Source organism: Aplidium turbinatum, chromosome 14 (genome assembly GCF_918807975.1).
Source record: "Aplidium turbinatum chromosome 14, kaAplTurb1.1, whole genome shotgun sequence".
Classification (NCBI taxonomy): domain Eukaryota; kingdom Metazoa; phylum Chordata; class Ascidiacea; order Aplousobranchia; family Polyclinidae; genus Aplidium; species Aplidium turbinatum.
Window position 1 is genome coordinate 14,724,465 of NC_137485.1, and position 18,496 is coordinate 14,742,960.

The 18,496-nt window shown below is 37.7% G+C and overlaps 1 protein-coding gene across 1 annotated transcript; it reads left to right on the top strand.

Annotated features, from left to right (window-relative positions):
- Positions 1-4,909: 4,909 nt before the first annotated feature.
- On the top strand, positions 4,910-17,958 carry LOC145783477 (uncharacterized). Its single transcript, XM_082595362.1, has 5 exons — positions 4,910-5,276; positions 13,073-13,392; positions 13,615-13,774; positions 14,007-14,130; positions 15,581-17,958. The coding sequence occupies exons 1-5, from the start codon at positions 5,213-5,215 to the stop codon at positions 17,079-17,081; spliced, it is 2,169 nt and encodes a 722-aa protein (XP_082451488.1). The 5' UTR covers positions 4,910-5,212; the 3' UTR covers positions 17,082-17,958.
- Positions 17,959-18,496: the final 538 nt, after the last annotated feature.

Here is an 18,496-nt window from a genome sequence, read left to right on the forward strand (position 1 = left end):
GGGTTTCGTTCGTTCATATTGAAGACGTTCCTAACATGGCTTTTTGCATTTTTCGGTACGCTTATAAACTCTTCTGAAACAATTCAGAGCGTTTCAGCTCGAAAATCAGTCCTTTTTAAATTGATTCATTGTCTGTAGACGTTAAATCAATGAAAAATAAACTTATTTGCTGGTTTAGCAAGTTTCAAGGAGGAAATCAACTCATAACAAATAACTAGGGAAATTGTTGGCATCAGTAAAAAAGGGTTAAATTGCATTTATTTTAATGAAGGTTGCAGTGAGATGAAAACTATATCAAATATCTGAATACCATGAACTCCAATCCCCGATCCTGAGACCCGAGCGACGTCACGAGAGTTGAATAAATAGTAATAGCATTTTTTCTATCAAACGTTGTTTATTGGCACTACTTAGTCATTCAATCATCGTGACGTCACTCATTCAAGCTTCAAAAGGGGTTTGAAATTTATTAATCTCCCTCTAGTTACGCTCAGTAGCCTTGACAGGGAAAGCTAGAAGGTAATTTTAAACCCTAGCCCAGAATGTTTTTAGGGGCCAGTAACCTTTCTAAGGGGCCCGGTACTTGAAAAAACAATTGCGAATTCTAGCGATATAGTTTCCTTTCTGAAAGTACATTGATTTGAGGCCGGAGGATCTCATTGGTACGCCGCTATAGGTCCTAGGTAGGTCTTTTGATTTGGCGCTAGGTCCTAGCGCAACGCAGCTTGCTTAAAAGTGGACATTGAGATTGGATTCTTTGTCTCTATTATTGTCAATCTAATATTTAACCACTGGGTTATAGCCTGGATGCGATGAAACACAAAGATTTAGCAACTAATAAGTTTCTTTTTTATACCTGTGACCAGTGTTTTTTTAAGGTGTTTTGAGGGACCGAAACGGTCCCTCAAATTTCTCCAGCGGTTTCCCAAAATTTGGACTTGCAACTACAGTAGAAAAGTAATGGTTGTTTCTCGCTATGTCTTGTCGATAATACGAATATTGCCAATGCCTTCTTGATATAGCCTACGATCAATAGTTCACGTCCGGAAAAAAGAATAAGTGGAGGTACGCAGCCAACAGCTCAATCAAAGAGTTATTCACAAAAGAAGTGCACCTTCGATACTCGTCAATGTTTATTTCTGATTTATGGTGCATAATGATCAGTTTTTACGTGTGGAAACATAACAAGCAGAAGCCAACAAGCACGCTTTGTTTAATTGTGCAGCAAACTTGTTTTGCGGCCGTGTTGGGCAGGCTGTTTGGTCGCTGTCACAATCATTTAATTTAAGCTGTGCCTTGTCGAATAATTCATTTTATGTTGCGTTGATTGTATGTAGCTATGGCTATTTTTTGGTATTTAAATGAAACACTTGCGGTCTCTTAAAACTGCTTAGCGGGCACCCAAACCAAACCTTAAAAAAAAAACTGCCTGTGACTCACTTGATCTAACACCTGATTATTTGTACATTTTTGAATGCAGTTTAAGAAATTAATTTGTCTACTTTGTTAAATGAAGAGTTGTATCTTTTATTAAAATAAATAACAAACTAATAAAATCCATCAGTAAGCTTGTTGATAGGAAAACGAATATTTTGAAGAACAACTCGAATACAAGACTATAGGAAATTATTTAATACATTATTTTGCTATGTTCCAGAAATTTATACGCGAATAAAGTTATGCAAGCAAAAACTCACTTGTTAAATTTAGAACATGTTCAAACCGCTACTCGTAAAGAAGGCTGCAATTAACTTTTCTAGCTATTTGTGCTTTACAACGATGTTTGGGAAACCAAAAGCTGAGGGATGAAATTCGATGAAAACTTCCTCGATTTACAACGAAGTACTGTATAACAATAAGATGACGAAACAGATTGGAATTTGCAGAAAGATTGGGCAAAATTCTTTTAAAATGCAAGTTGGGCGTTTAAAACATCGCTTTTAATGACGCAATTCTAACCAAAAGTTGAATGGTATTCAGAGAATGTCAAGTAATAAAAAACTGAAACGTCAGTGTTTGCTGGTGTGTAAATGATAGGTGTATGTTACGTAAACCTTGGCTCTATACAATAACTTCTATTGAACAATGCTTGGCAAATTTTCAACATTTAAACACGCTGACGTGGGGTTTTGTTCTATTTTTAAAATTAGAATTTGAAAAGAATACATTACCGATAAGGGAAATGTGTCAAAATTCATCATAAACTGCTTGATAATTCGTGTAACCTCGTCAAAAGTTACCCAGTTTTTTTTTTTAATTTACACCAGAACAAGTCGAAACCGATCGAAAATTGGCAGCTCTGAATTAACCAAATTCAGTTCAACGTTGTAGTTACAAATTATGTAGGCTATATAGGCCTACAGTTTTGCATTTCCTTTTTTTCTGTGGTCCTCTTGTGTTTTCAAAACGGCAACATGTAAAAAAAACTTTCTGATAGCAACTTTCGCTTCACTATTTAAAAGTAGACGCTTGTAAATTTTTGTTGACTATACAGCTTAGTAAAATGTTTGACTTGTTGCTGTGACCTAATTCGACAAACTTGGTTGATATTTACATTTGTGTGAATAATACCTTAATTATATTTGCCTTTCGCCCAAGAGTCAACGATCCTGAATTACAATAACGTAGGTTTGGCACACAAAATGTCATAATTTAATTAACGGCAAGGGGTTTGCAAAAACTTTTTACTTGGGGCCATAGACTCCCTCAGTAAAGGACTGGAATGTTGCGATCTCGGGGTTTGTAACTTGAGTCTGAAGGATTAACTTGAGTTCTGGGATGAAATGACTTCTGTAGAAGCTAGAAACACAATCTTGAATTCCCTACTAGGGTTTTTGAGGATGGCGAGTTCAATAGTGTTACTTTCAAAACCATCTGTGGTCATTTTCAAGGTCAAAATATTATATTTTAAGGTCTTTAGATTTTTTGGTTGTTGAAACCTGGCGCTATACAAACAAATCACTTGGTTCATTTCGTCATGGTCAGAAATATCTTCAGAAATACTGTTTCTATGACATTATCAAGACGATTTATTTACAAAATTTATGAACCTTGGGCAGGAAATTCTAACCCGATCATAGTTTTGATATACTGTACGTATATCAACCGAATGTATTAAGCTCACTCCGAAACAACGCAATTTTGCTAATAGCGCATGTCAAGCAGATAATTCATGCTTGAAGCAACCCATAGTGCAGTCTGCTTGGTTTTTGGACAATTTGAAATTTTTGGGCCAATTGTTGAAATGCTAAAGAAATGGTTTAAGACTAGGTTTTTAGTTTGCAGAACGTTGAATTGAAGGAGGCACTAGGCATCTTGTTAAAGAGTTTATTTCACCAAGTAGGCGCTAGCCTACACCATGGCCACCTGTGGCCAACTGGCCATGCCTACACCCAGTTTCACATCGGCCTATTACTGTAGAATGAAATATCCGAATAGTGTACTTTATATAACTAGTTTTTCTACAGCAGTTTTTTCTTTCTAGACCTCTGCAATGCTGGGCATGTTTTATTTTCGTTGTGAAGATCAGAAAGTAAAAATGAACTAAACTACACTGAACTTAAAATATTTTGAAACAGTATCGATATCAAACAAGTAAAATAATTCAGTTAGACTACAACGGTAATCTATCACAGAACGAGCGAACATGATAATCGAATTACTACGATCCAAGAGATTGGTTTGCATGCTTGGTTATAATGTAAAACAATGTTTCGTTTTTAAATGTAAGTTGATTTTTGTGAAAAAAGGAGCGTTCTTCCCGCTATCAGCACAAGGCTCAGCACTCACTAGTATAGTTTCGAATACCCTTGTGGCAAGAATTAGTGGTGCGATACTGACGAGCCCAGTCTCATGGGCGAAACACGGTGTCTATCGCTGTTTATTCTTGCTACAATCTGCTGCCGAGAAACATAAGTTGATGTTTCTTATTTTACACAAACCGCAAGAGGTTTGTTAAAAGTGATAGTTTTTTTCATAAGCTTCGTATGTCGACTATTCGTGATATGCTTTCGTGTTAATCAGAAGTAAAATACGTGGGCCAATCGTTAAATTCAACTTATCAGCAGAAGTATAAAAGAATAAGTGCCATCAAATATAATTGGGAGAAATTCATGGGATAAAAAGTTTGTTGAGTAGTACCAAGCACAATTAAAGAAATAAACATTTTTTTAATGGAAAATTTTGCGATATTTTTTGTCTTTTTTGCTCAAAGACAGTGGTTTCCCTCCCTGTCATGTTTCAATTTCAATTTATACTCCTAGGTCTACTACCGAAACAAGTGGGCTACGCATGACCTACCCAGATTTTTGAATCTTGATGAAAATATCTGTCGCTCGTGACCTCAGCCAACATTGGTATGCGAAATGTGGTTTTAAAAGAAAAAATGCGATCGAGAGAAGCGAAGAAGAAAATAGTAGAAAAGAGCACATGACGTAATTTCAACTCTCATCAGGAGAAATAAAGAAACAACCGAAGGGATAACCGGTTACGTCAGCACTTACAAGAAATAGGCATAACGTAATCGTGTTGCCCGGTCTTGGCGCTATCTCAGTTTCAGCTTAGAAGCAGAAAGGTTGCACAGAATGTTTTGAGCAAGAGAAGGTTACCTGTTTTTGTGTGGCAAACAATTTAATCAATTGAACTAACTCAACACTGTCAAGTTGCTGAGTGAGCTTAAAACATAACAGTTTTGTGTTGTGTCCAACCAAACTAACAGCGTAACAGACCGTGTGTCTGAGTTTGGATTTGATACTTTTTTGTGAAAGCGCGTTGGTTACGTGAGTTCAGCTCAGTGAAAATCTGTTGCTGTAAAAGTTTCTTGACAAACTACATCGGTCTGAGACTAAAAAATAAACGTTGTGTACTGCGAGATGTGTAACCTATTGTGCGAATTACAGAATGTAGGATATATAAAGTAAGGACATACATTTAACAAGCTTGTATAAGATTACTGGTAACGGAATTTTTCAAGAAATTTGCACCTACTTCTACCCAACCAGCACATAGTGAGCAGCCAATAGCTATTGTGTAACCAGCTTGACCGCATATAATTGTAAAACGCACGCACAAGCCAGAACATCAACTACCTACACTGTAAAGTTTATTCTGAATGGTGCCCGAATTGACTATGAACTGCAGTGGAACGAAATCTTAAAGTTATCGCTTCAGCTTCACCATCGGCCATTTTGTCTGCAATCTTCAAAGGTCAAAAATGCCCGTTTCTAGAAACTTATCCTTGCCTTCGTCTATTGAAAGGAAATTCAAAAAGCGGCCAGGTAAATGAAATGCAAATTCTTTGACGTATTCATTTCCATTCATCACGTTGCTTTTTTATTGCTTTTTATTTTTACCACAACTTGTGTAAGGGAGAGCGTGCAGCACAGCAAACAAATTAGCAGAGTTGCTTACAAATCGAGCTTTTTGTGACGTAAAAGCAGCAATTGCATTGCAAGTTTGTAACAATGCTAGAAGCCTTATTAAAACAATTGCGCCCTTGCAGGAGAACGTGAGAATTTAAAATGTTTTTCTTCACATTTTGCAACTTCATGTAATTGTTGCGCTTTTGAAGGTTGGTATATCATTTATGTCATTACGATCAAAACGATAAACGGGTAAAAACACACAATTTATTTTACTTGGGCATTCAAGATCGCATTCTTGTGTTGCTCTGGCCACCGACAAATAGAAAGAATCTTCAGGTGCCATTTAGGTCAGAAAGCTAGCGATTACGCATCTACTCATCTCAATACTGATAGCGCTATTTTCTGTACTGACTGCTGTGAACTACGGTTTGTTAAATTAGACATCCGCAAAATCGAGGTACGTGAAAAACGTTAGCGCAGTAAAAAGAAATGTCTTTCGGTTTTACAGCAAATTCTTAGTTTAAACCAGTTTTATGTTAGTGACATTATACGTTTGCTGGGTGTGCAATGTGCATATAATATATGTGTTGCGAAGGCATTTTTAAGTTCAACCTATTACCCTACTTAATCTGAAGGCATGTATAAAATAGAGTAGTTTTTGAAAAAACATTGCATTCGCTCACATAATTCACTCTGTAATCGTCCTTACTGAAAATGTTCATCGTGATTATTTACTTTCCTGAAGCGCAGAAAAAGTTATCCTTCACTATGATCTTCAAGAGTCGTTTTGCTTTAGCAATACCTGTAAAGTTGTAAGCTTATACGACACACCAGGCCACATTTGTTGGCGTATGCTAAGCCAAACTATTTTGATTCAAAAATTTTCGGTCGATTGTCGTAGGTCAAAAGTAATTTACTTTATTGTTTTCACCGCGTTGGTCGCAACGTGCTCAAGTCGTCTGAAGCCTTTTGTGCCATTGTTAACTGTGTGCGAATACGTATGGAATACGTCACAGATCTAAAATATCCTCGTATCGATTTTTCGAATGTCCTCGCGGTCGTTCCAAGTAACAAAATGTCATTGTTTTGTGGGGTTTCTATGTGTATTGACGTTGAATGGATGAAAAAAAAATGGTTGATATTGTCGAATGACTTGGCATCTTATCTGATATCAATGATTTTAGGCTTACGTTGTTGTATGTAACTTTACGGAAATGTGCCAAGACAAACAAAACTACAAGTTTCACCGTAACAACGGCGTTAAACGTCACATCAACGCACTGACGGGTAATTTGGCAACGACAGGTTATAGTTGCATTTTAGCTGAGATTCTTGTTGAACAGTTTCGTTCAAGTTTCAGATGTCTGTTTGCTGTACAGTATGTCAACGATGAACATGATAGTTAATACATTACCACGTTACTTCCGTTTTCGCAGTTGTTGACTTTTTTCGATTAAAATCAGGGGATCCACAAAGTGTACGCAAAAGCTCATTAGCCTAAAGGCTGCCATAACATGTTCCTGTTACATTTAATCTAATATAACAGGCTACCCAGACAGCAAACCAGTCTTTGCTACATTGATGCAACGACCGGTTCGATTGGCAGAGCAGACAACTATTTTTACATAACCAATCATTCTTAAAAGTATAAATATCAATCACAATATGAACTTGCACCAAAAAAGATTTTGAAATTCAAATCAAGTATCTTTTTTTTCCCAACACGAACTTCTTTTGCATGAAACTGACAGATAATGTAAAGTTGCACTGTTGATGAATAATTTCATTTTGATTTTTTATAGTCAAAGGCAATCAGAGGTGCTTGACTCCCATTTTTAATCATGCATTTGATTTCTCATTCTTAACCAATGCATCACAAGTTACATGTTCAAATATTTTTTCATGTAATGACAACGAAATATCTTTTTTTATTGCAATTGTTGCGACAACATTACCGTTTATGATTGAACAGGTTAAATAAACTCGTTTCAGTGGAGAATCATTTTAATAATTGATTAGCCGAGCGACCTTTCACGAAGGTCACACTTTCTGTTTCAAACCTTTTGTGTGACGTAATTTCAATACTTTTTTGCGTATTTTTGTTGTTTAAGCTTGTAAAATTTAAAAGTGCACAAAAAAACAAAATCGCAAAAGTTGTACTGTCATTTTAATTGCAACAATTGCATTTTTTTTCCCCAGACTGCTGCCTTCTTCAGGTCAGCGTTGCACTCTATTGTAAACTTATTGCAGCTTAGGTGATTAGATGCAAACTTTTGATTTTTCAAAAAGAGTAATCAATTGGTTAAGGTGTTTTTATTAAGAAGAACAGTACCCTGGGTTGTTGGGATTTGGGACAATTAGGTCCAGTGCGCATGCAACTCAACTAGAAACCATGCTAATGATCTTTTTTTGCAGAATTCTATGATATTTCAAAATGCACTTGCTAGAAGTACGAAATATATTGTAGATCAATCAGAACATGTACCTGGTTTAAACGAAAAAGCGTTTGATTGTTCATAGTGGTTCACAACAGAAGCTGCTAATTAACGTTTGCCAAGATTTCAAATTATCTGTTAACTGTTACGAAATTGATACTTACATTCTGGGCTCTTAGCATGCTTTTGAACTCTCAAGGTTATTAATTTTAATGTTTTCTTTAAGAGTAGAAACCTTCATGTCCAACTTATGTTAAAAGATAGGCTTGGTAACTTTAGTTGGTTGCGTAGGTGAAGGCGACTGCATGGATGGACATCCCACCCATCTGTTATATGGCGAATATTCTTTTTCAACTTTTTCGTAAACAATGAACTCAATCAGAAAAAATGTATTCATCTTCCACGCTGGCTGAATTAACATTTATCCTTAAAATTATGAGAAATTGCTGACGTTTCGATTGCCTTGAATCCGAAGAAGTTTTCTGAATACAAGTCTTACCTATATGCTTTGCTGCACCATACGTCGATCGTTCAGTAAAGTGTCCCAGCCAGAAAGTTAGTCCTTTTTAACGTTTATTCAATGCATGCAGATGTCGAATTAATATAAGAAATACTGATTCGCCGATGGGGAGCACTTCGAGAGACATTTTCAAACAGGCATTAAAAAAATGGCAATTTGCATTCAGTTGTATAAATAATAATAATACCATCGTGTATAAATGCGATAAAAATATCAACAATCGATTGTCAAACGTTGTTGCTCTAATTTTATTGTTGAGATTTTGTCTGAGATCAAGTCATTATTAGATATATATTCATTTTATTTTCTCCGAATCGTTATTTTTTATCACGCGCTGACGTCGTCAAAATCAGATTCACTTCTTCGCCAATTAGCTGGTCTATTTCTCGCCATATCACGCTGCCATGCGAGAAAAATAGGAACGGAAACGCGCTTTACGCTAATATAGCCTAACTGCAATTTTAAGCCGAAAATGTCAACATACAACACAATGATATTATTTTGGAAACTAAAACTGTGTGCAATGGCACCCAATGATTCCCCGGATAGTATTGCAGGGGTTTCTACTTTTTTGATAACCATCCTGGGATTTCCCTTATAAATTCTGTTAAGCATACACTGGTTCAACGTTTTTTGACGTTGAGCGGAAACAAAGGTGTGGAAATGTTTGCTGTATAAACATTTTAAAAATTCTTTGTCGACCATTTTGGTTTTTTTAGTGCTTGACCAATACGGAACTCAATTCCATTAAATTTTATCATATTTTTTACAAATACATCTGCGAAAACAGTGTTTAATTTTTTAATGTTCGTTTCTAGTGAAATGGTTTGCTATTAATTTGTTTTTTTCAAGATAATCCATTTTTGTGTATACTCAGTGGTTGTCAGTTGGATAAAAAAATCGCATTGAGCAAATTAATCATCGGGGATTTCAGCTTATCGTTACTGTGACGATCATACGCGCTGCTTAACAACAACCTTAAACAAGGCCTGCTTTGTTCTTAAACTTCGAAGTCAAATTCTGCTATTACTTTCGTTTGAAAAATGTAAATGTCAAGAAATACGACATTCATTCTCCGAACAAATATAGAACAAAAAATATCACCTCATATAGACCCAGTGCCTGTGTATAGCTATTGAAACACGTTGTTTCTTTGCCGTATTATCTTGAAACGACGAAAATCAGCGTTATTGTTGGCGGAATTGTATCCTTGGGCGAAACGAGCTGGTGTTGGGGACGTGGGTTACCTCTTCTTTGCACGCGATCTGTGTCATGAAGGTATGACGTAATGTGAGCAGCGAGGTGAAGAACTGATGGAGAAGCCAAAAGAGCGTTGAAGTGTGTCGACTAAAAGGCAGTACGTGCCAAACTTGACCCGCGGGATTACGGCGATATTTTTAGCTAGATTTCTGAAATGTGTTTTTCAGCAAGAAATTGTCGAGTTGTGACGGACCACAACCGCTCTGCCTGTCACTTTTGACTTGGCGCGTTTTCACCAAAAATGGCCTTGCGGTTTTTCTACTGTCGACTTAGAGCGTTAAGCTCGCATCATGACTCAGCCGCTTGTTGACGCTTATCCGTGTTCGCAACCATATTTAGAACTAGTTCGTAAATTCTTTGTGCTTATTTAACCCATAATGTTACGCTTGTTGTATTGCCTGATATAATCAAATTTCACGGTGCACTGAAATAGATAGCTAGTTAACGTTTTCACATTCCGTTAGAAATTCATTGACTTACACCGATAAGCCTTTCTTTTGGTGACATTTTTTTTCGTTAAGGCTTGCCATTGATTTCACTCTTAACACCAGGGGAATTATTATTATCTTTTCGAAAATGTCGTCTTATTTTGATTTGTCACATCCATCGATATAATGAGCTCAATATTTCGTGACTAAATGAGCAAAAGATTTCACAAAGTTTCTGCGAAAACCCCATTACGTAATATTTCAACTAGGGTATTGCGTTGTCCGCTGACAATGGGCCACTAAGAGAGGCATGACTATCACAAATCCTTGATGATTCATCGGCGAGTCTTTTTTTGACTTTGGAATGTCTGGATTTTGAAGGCGTAACTTCTCTCTTTGGTCTGTAATTTCATTTTTTCGCCAAACCCTCTTACTGTACATCATTTGTAGAAATATGACGATAGGACTTTACTTTTACTGTTCGTGTTATTTTGGAAAAGTTCTCTGATGCATTTTGTTATCTTGAAACAAATTTTGCACTTCATGATCGAAAAATGAAACAAGTCTTCGTTGCTGTTTTATCATAGATGTCTATTGCGTTCACCGATGTGATGAACCAGTGTACCATAATCGTTTCAACAAATGGTCAAAACTCTGTCTTGAAAATCTGTAGTAGCCCAATATTCTAGTCTCACTGCAGATTCAAGTTCTTGACATTAAGCAATTTGAGCACTACTCTCGAAAACGAAAACATATAATCTTGTTGGTGCCTATGGCGTTTCCATCATAAAGTTTTACGCAATCGACGGTAATTTGAGCCACATTTAAGTGTATCATATTGATAGATGGGCCACCAAGCACATTGTCCGCAAACCTTGCTGCAAAGACGATTCTTTGGGCGATTTTGATGATTGTAAAAAGCGTGTTGCTGTATTTCATCACCTGAAAGTTATTTTGTTGAACTCGGTGGAGAAAGAACGACGCAGACATATAAACGTGAACACTGTTAATATATCTTGCAATATATCACGGTGTGTACATGAATTTTGCGACTATTTGTATCAAAAGATTTTCTGAAATTGCTGCTCCCACACTTCAAGCAGACACACCTTTCCAGTAAAAGGGAACTGACTGGGATTCAACATTTCATCCTAGGCTTGAGCTACTATATCCTTAACCTAGCCTATTATTTATTGCAATTATAGTGCATAGTCTTATTCATTGGTATCAGCTGCTCGACGACCGAGAGGGCGTCAGTTTAACACTAATTGAGAGTAAGCAGTTGTGTTAGCAAGACACTTAAGAAAAGGTAGCAAAACGTCATCAGTTTTAAAACTTTTTTAAATGCCAACTGTGTGATTGAGGAAGCAGTTGTCGTGGAATAGTCTACAAATGGGAGTTTTTTTTAATCAAGTCTTCTGCGATTTCAGATCAGTTTAATTGCGTTTTTTCGGAATTTTTTAGTGTACTGTGTTGATTGAAATACATGGAAGCAGTGCTTTTGGCATTTTGAGGAAGTCCTTTCGTGTTCGAGTGAATTTTTAAATTTAAAACGTAACAAAAGACTCAGCAGTAAACCACAAATACTAGTACCATTCTAATCGAAACTTTGGTTTAGATATTCACAGAAAACATGCAAGTTAAAGCATCGTCATCTAACTTTTTTCATACTTTGAAAGCTTCATGCTTTAGTTTGCGTGATCGGTCACACTTGAGCAATTTCTTCACGATAAAGGGCACTTGCAACCGCTAATATCCAATGTAGTACAAGATATTCAAGTCTTCTCGCTTCGTTAGCAAGGTTGGCGTTGCGGTTAGTCAAATGAATTTAGCAAACCTTGTACTTTTCCACACCGCTATTCATTGTATGTTAAGCACACGTTCTTTTCAAGATTACGTAACTTTGCTTGTTCATTGCTAAACTAAAACCGATTTCGCTGGTAAGCACTGCGGCGAATTGACAACGGTAATAAGAGTATAATAGGCAGTTTTTGTATAGGAAATGATGATATAAAATCCCCCCACAGAATGTTTTGTTCCTCTACTAAGTCTACTTGGTGATAACGTCACAATGAAAGCCACTTCGTAAACATGCTAATGCTTGCCACGTTACTTTTGACAATGTTTCTTTTTGAAAACTAAGTTTTATTGTTAGGCTACATTTAATTTTTTTCAAATGTGTCGTCTATTTACTTCCAAACAACGCAAATTATAACTAAAAATGTCTCCGCATGAAGGGCTGAGTACAGTTTTTTCTGCATATATGCTTCGTCTGTTGAGACAACTGTGCTATGGCAAAAGCTCTGTGCAGCAACAGCAGTTTGTTAATAATATAACAAACTCTTTGTATCATTCAACCATAAACAAAACCATGTTAAGAACAACATATGAACGAGTTGCATCACGCTTAAAAACGGTTCCAATTTATGGTAAACATACATTCAATCAGAGGCCAAAAATGTGCTGTTTAAGACTATTTTTAGGCAAAAACGTGCATCAGCCAGTTAATCACAATTGCTGCAAACCAACAAAATTATGCATGATGCAAGTATACCATTTCAACATTCTATTTAGTATTTACTTTGACGTTGTCGAGCCAGTGCTAACCGTTGGTGTGTTAAAAACATACGGCAGATTGAAAGAACCTGTTGGTCAATATTGTACCTCTTCAATGATTTACCTTTCTGACGTCATTGCGGTTTTGAGTTTAACTACATAATCCTCATCACAACATGACGGACAACCATTGTACAATTGCAGCTATTGCGAGTTATTGCATGAAAAATGATTAAATGTTTAAAGGATTGGCTGCTCCCCACAACCTATGAGTGTATTCCAAGCAAACATTGACAGTCTAGTCTGGCAACAGGACAGCCCTCGGCCTCAGATATTTAAGCTGCTACAATAAAAATGTTCTACGTTTTGTGTTCTACAGAGAGCGACTACTGACATGTTTTCTCTTGAACGACTGTGAACCGACGTTTATACTTACTGTTAGCGAATGTGCAGTTTTCATTATGTCACTGTGTCTACAATCTGACTCACAAAAACAACTTTTGTCCACAGAAGAGCTGCATGATCTGAAGCACTGCTTGTCAATGCCTTGCAACAACCAAAACGTCAATAGGAACAACAACACAGAAGCGGTCGATGCTGTCAGTCAGAACAACGGTAACCTCGCATCTCCAGTTCACTTCCATTCGGCAGTTGACAAAGATTCTCCAAAGGAACTCAAACCAAGCGGGGTCACCCTTAACCCGATGACTCGCTCCTTAGTGACAAGGCCAACTCTATCTCAACCTTGTTTATCTGAAAGATCGAGTGCCGGTGCCACGAGTATTTTTCCGCACTTGTTTTTGGGTTCACAAAAGGATGTTTCAGACAAAGTGAGCTTGCGTTATAGCTTCAGGGTGTTTAGTTTTAAAACAGTGGTTTTTGTCCATACCTTACTTCACTTTTCTCGTTACTGCTATCTCGATCATCACGTAGGCGGAACTTTTCATGGTTATGCTTTAACCCAAGTTTTAACCAAGGTGTATTTTTGATCCATATTTACTAAAAAATAATGTACTCTGGTTTTCATTCAAAAACTCCTTTTTCTTGTTTAGGAAATGCTAAAAGAAAACGACATCACAAACGTTCTCAATGTAAGTTGCAACTGCGCCCGGCCAGATGACTTGGACGACTCCCACTTTCGCCGCATTGCTGTGAATGATAACTACCAAGAAACTATCACTCCACACCTTGACGAAGCCGTGCAATTTATAGGTGAAAACTAAAATTAAAATGCACAAAAGTTCATGTCTGATCGTTTATTTTTTCTGCTTAGTAGATTTAAAAGCCTAATAAAGGGTTACTACTGCTGGAAAAAAAAAATTTTGCAGCTTTTTTTTCAAATGCTGCACTGTAAATGCAGAAGAATTGCTGGAAAGCGTATTTGACTGCACAGCTCATGCCTTCTATTTGTCACATATATAAGCTTGGAATTAAATTGTTACAGAAACCGCTAGAAGAAGACACGAACGAGTCTTGGTCCATTGCCTGGCTGGAGTATCTCGTTCTGCCACTGTTGCCATCGCATACGTCATGTATTATCTGCGTTTAAACTTTGATGACGCGTATAGGTAAGTTGCTGTTGAGCATTCTCTCATTTCTTGCAAAACCACTGCCCAGCCAACAAACGCTGAAACTCGCTAAATGTTCAAACGATGTAAATACGACGACTTTTGCTGCCTGGGAAATCTTAATGATTTGTTTAGCGTGTGGTTTAAGCCTTTTTGTATTAGTAAAGATGATAGGTCGAGATGGTGTTCGAGTGAAACTCTGAACGCAAGTTGCTAGAGGTATTTCACAATACCTTATAGTCGACCAACAATATCACTTTGTTTAAATAAAACCAAATCCTTTTATACGTGGTTTAGTGATCACAAAGGCATATTGTCTTCTAAAAATAATTTTTTGTCATGTGTAAACGGAAATTTGCAGTGTTTCAACGTCGAAACGACGTTCTAACATTTCATAGACTTGTAAATTACAATTTATCGAAATAGATTGATTGTACTGAGTGGATTTTTTTATAGAGTGAGCCATCCCTAAATTAACCAGGGTGTGCGATGAAGTGTTCACCATTGGCGGTTTTCACGTGAAAGAAAGCTTTATATTTACGACAGATAGCGTGCGACAAAGCTTCAATTGCTGGGTTGTCTTCTGACATTTTTGATCGTCAACAATTGGCCATTGTGACGTCATTTTTAAGGCACGCGCTTGAAAACAAGTCCTTTTTTGCTTCAGTAGTTTTCTTGTAAAAACCCTTCATTGTCAAGGTGTAGACTTGCCCGTTAATGAAAACCGCCATTTTTTTATTGACACGACCTTTTAAATCGTTGAATCTTCATCAAAATGAGGTTTTCATCTCACACAGAGAACAGTGTTGGCACAAGCAAATTTCACATTTCTGTCCCTCTTTTCTCCGCTTACGAACGTAATATTAAGTAGCAAGAAACGTAAGTCTAAAATAGAACCAATAATACAGCCGTAGCCGTTTCACATTGAATTATCTCTGTGTAGAAGTGGCACGAAAATTCTTTCTCCTCGAACAGGAATGCTAAAAACGCAATTCGCTCTTCTATAAAAAAAAAACGCCTGTCATTACGTCATATTCAATTTCTGCGAAGGTATTTTCTATTATTTGATGGAACCAAACGCTGAATGAAGCGAAAAGTACTGTGAAAATTATGATAGGCGAGTGTTTTTCTAATACTCACCCCAACAAATAAATCGATTTCAATTGTATGAATAAACAAACTATGGTTAAAATCACGTTTTGAAATAACAAACTAAACATTGTTTCAGAAAAAAAAAACTTTTTGCGAAGTCTTTTAGGAGATGATATATCGAGCTTAGGGTTCATCACCAATTTTTGTAAATGTTGTTACTTAGTAATTTCCTAATTCGTGATGTAAATTATACGTATCCAAACAGCAGCTTATCATATTTAAGTACATTTTCCTAAATACTTTGGAATCAGTCAACAGTAAACTTCTGCGAATTTTAACAAAAACTCTTCATTTTCAGATTTGTGAAAGGCAAGCGTAAAACAATTTCGCCTAACTTTAATTTTCTCGGCCAGCTTATGGAGTTTGAAAATAAACTCCGAGATCAAGGTCACATGGACAAGCCACGTACAAGCAGCATCCCAAATGACGAAGCTCCCGATTTCGGCATTCCAGTTCTTCCTAAAGATGATCAAGTCGTTCCAACTCTTGTGATTGATGCTACAAAGCCGGTTTCTAAACCGCTGCGATTTGAAGCTACGGTAATGATGAAACCTTGTATCGTCGCTCCAAGCACCACAGCGTCATCGTTCTGTCGCCGTCGAAAGGGACCTGCTTTAGAAAAGCTTAAATTTTCAAAAAGCTCTTCTCCCGCTAGTGCTTCCAGCGACTCCAATAAATTTTCTAGACGTTGCCATGGCAACGTGACTTCTCCTGGAGGAGCAGGAGTCGTTTTAGATCTTCATGTTTCTGTTTCTCCGCCGGAACAGCACTCTCGACGACTGGGTAGCGATGGCGTCGAAGACGATGACGAAACTGATCCTACATTTGAACCGTCGACTTTCAGCCACAAATCCAACAGTCTTCCTCGTTGCCGACAAAACCGATGCAATGTCTACGCCACCTCACCCGCATTGATGAGTAACGCCTTTCGCTCATCGACTGCACCCAACACACCAGCGGTTTCACAAACCGGCAATAACAACAATAGCACGCCCGCTTTCTATTCGCCCCGCACTGTTGTTTTGAGCGCGCGCGAGCGGCTTTTTCCGCCTGACGTAGAGATGACTAATGCAGATGACGACAACAACAATCTCGACTTATCTCCACCATCGCCACAGCGATCACGAAGTCAAACAGACCCACCGTACCTCGCTAAACAGGGCGTCGCAGGCCAGCGCGAGAATTACAACTCGCTGCTGTCGTCGCAGCTGCCTAATAAGTTTGTGTCTCGCAAAACGAGAAGTCCAAAGGTGCTCAAAAAGTCGTTTAACCTCAACCTGCGCCCATCTTACGGTTACCAAGCATTCCGAAGTACGAAGCAGCTGAACCTTCAAGCCCCAATTCCTTATAGAAACCGAAATCAAGACACAGTGTCGCTTCATTGCGAAAGTCCGAACGCAGATGGAATATCTTCCTTAACCCTGTACTCCCCTGGGATAGTCAAAAGCGATCCAATGGAAGTCGTGGGTAAGAGCTGTCTTCAAACAAGTGCTGATAAAAGCAACACGAGCGGTGGTCCCGTGTCGTTTTCTTCCAACATTTCCACATCAACGCGCGGCGTACCTAACGCCGTAAGACGAAATCGTAACACAATCCCATCGTCGAATAATCAGCCCGACGCTCGGAAGCCTTTTAGACTGGTGGCCAGTACAGATCTGAAGCCAAGGTGGCGAAATCGGCACCGATCGAAAACCGTTGTTACCGATTCCACGACCAGTACAACTAATGATGCGGCGCCCGTCTCCCCAACCGTTTTAAACCACTGCAATAGCAAACTGGGTATAATAAGTTGTTCTTAAAAGCTTTATTTTAGTCCATTCAACTCCGATCGGTTACCTACTCACTCATCATAAGGGAGATTTTATTTTTCTATCGTTTCCATAAATGTCTCGAAAAGTCTTATTTTCGCTTTTAACTTTTGATAACGTTGGTTGCACCTGAAAGGAATGCAACTTTACAGCGGATTGTTTACGTAGCATTCCATTACAAAAGTGAAGTCAGCCATGTATGACGCTTGTCATCGATATCTCTGTTTTTATTCAAATATATTTTATTTCAAAGTGCTTCCAGCGCACAACGTAAAATTAATCCATATTTTTTATGCAACCATTCACTTGGTGCTTGCAACACGCTGCCGTTGTCATTGACGGTACAATGAGCTTCCTAGGCTGGAAATGAACGCACATCATGTCGACTTCACGCACTGACGCGTTCGGTTGTCATTGCCAGAAAGCAAAACCTGTCATTTTTACAGTGATGCAAACGTCTGCAGACGTTGAATCAATTTAAAAATGGCGGATTTTATTGTCCGGGTTGTTCGCAATCAAAAAGCTTGCAACTATTTTTCGTAGCTTTTCACGTGGCCATGGCCCAGCTAACTTGGTGCGACAACAGAACGCGGTTAGGCGACTTGCAGCATCAATGCAGAACTACCCTCATTTCCTGAAGCTTTTGTAGTGCTATCGTCGTATATTAGTATTACATCGTTACCCGTGGACACGTGCAATTCAAGTTCATCATTACATGTGCACAAGATAGGCTTAGAATATGCTTTTGTGAATGTTGTTGTTTTTTCGTTTTTTTTTGTTAAAGTATTTTTCGTTTTTGTTGTCAAGAGTTATGTTGTGGTTGTGAAAAATATTATTACGTGTGTAATGAATGCTTTGGTTTATGAAATGTGTCATTTTTAGAAATCGATTTCAAGTTCATTTCAGCTGAAGCGGTGTTGAATGATGTGATTTTCAGTTCAGATAGATCGTTTTTATTAAACATATAGGCTACCGATCTTTAAAAAAATCAATTTTACAAGAAAATGTGTTACGGTATTTGTAACTAACTAAAAACTGTTTTATTTGCAAACATTTCAAAATTGAAGGGGAATCTGAAACAAGACTTAACCAAGAACTGTCCTAAATTAGATGCATATTCACCGTAAACTGTTGTTAGCAAATGGTATAACTTGTTGTCGTGAGTGAGATTGATGCGTATGAACAAATGTGTACAAAAATAAAATATAATTCCAAGACGTGCTGTGTTCAATCTACATCATTTAATTAGGATCTTCCCCATTAAGATTTTGTTCCCGGGTTTCACTGGAAGGCTAATAGAGTGCAGCCAGGTCTGTGGTTTCATCATCTTACACACGCAGACCTTTCATTCCGTTAGGTGGGTTATTTAGTTAAGATTAGGTATGAAACTGAGGAATATAGTTTTT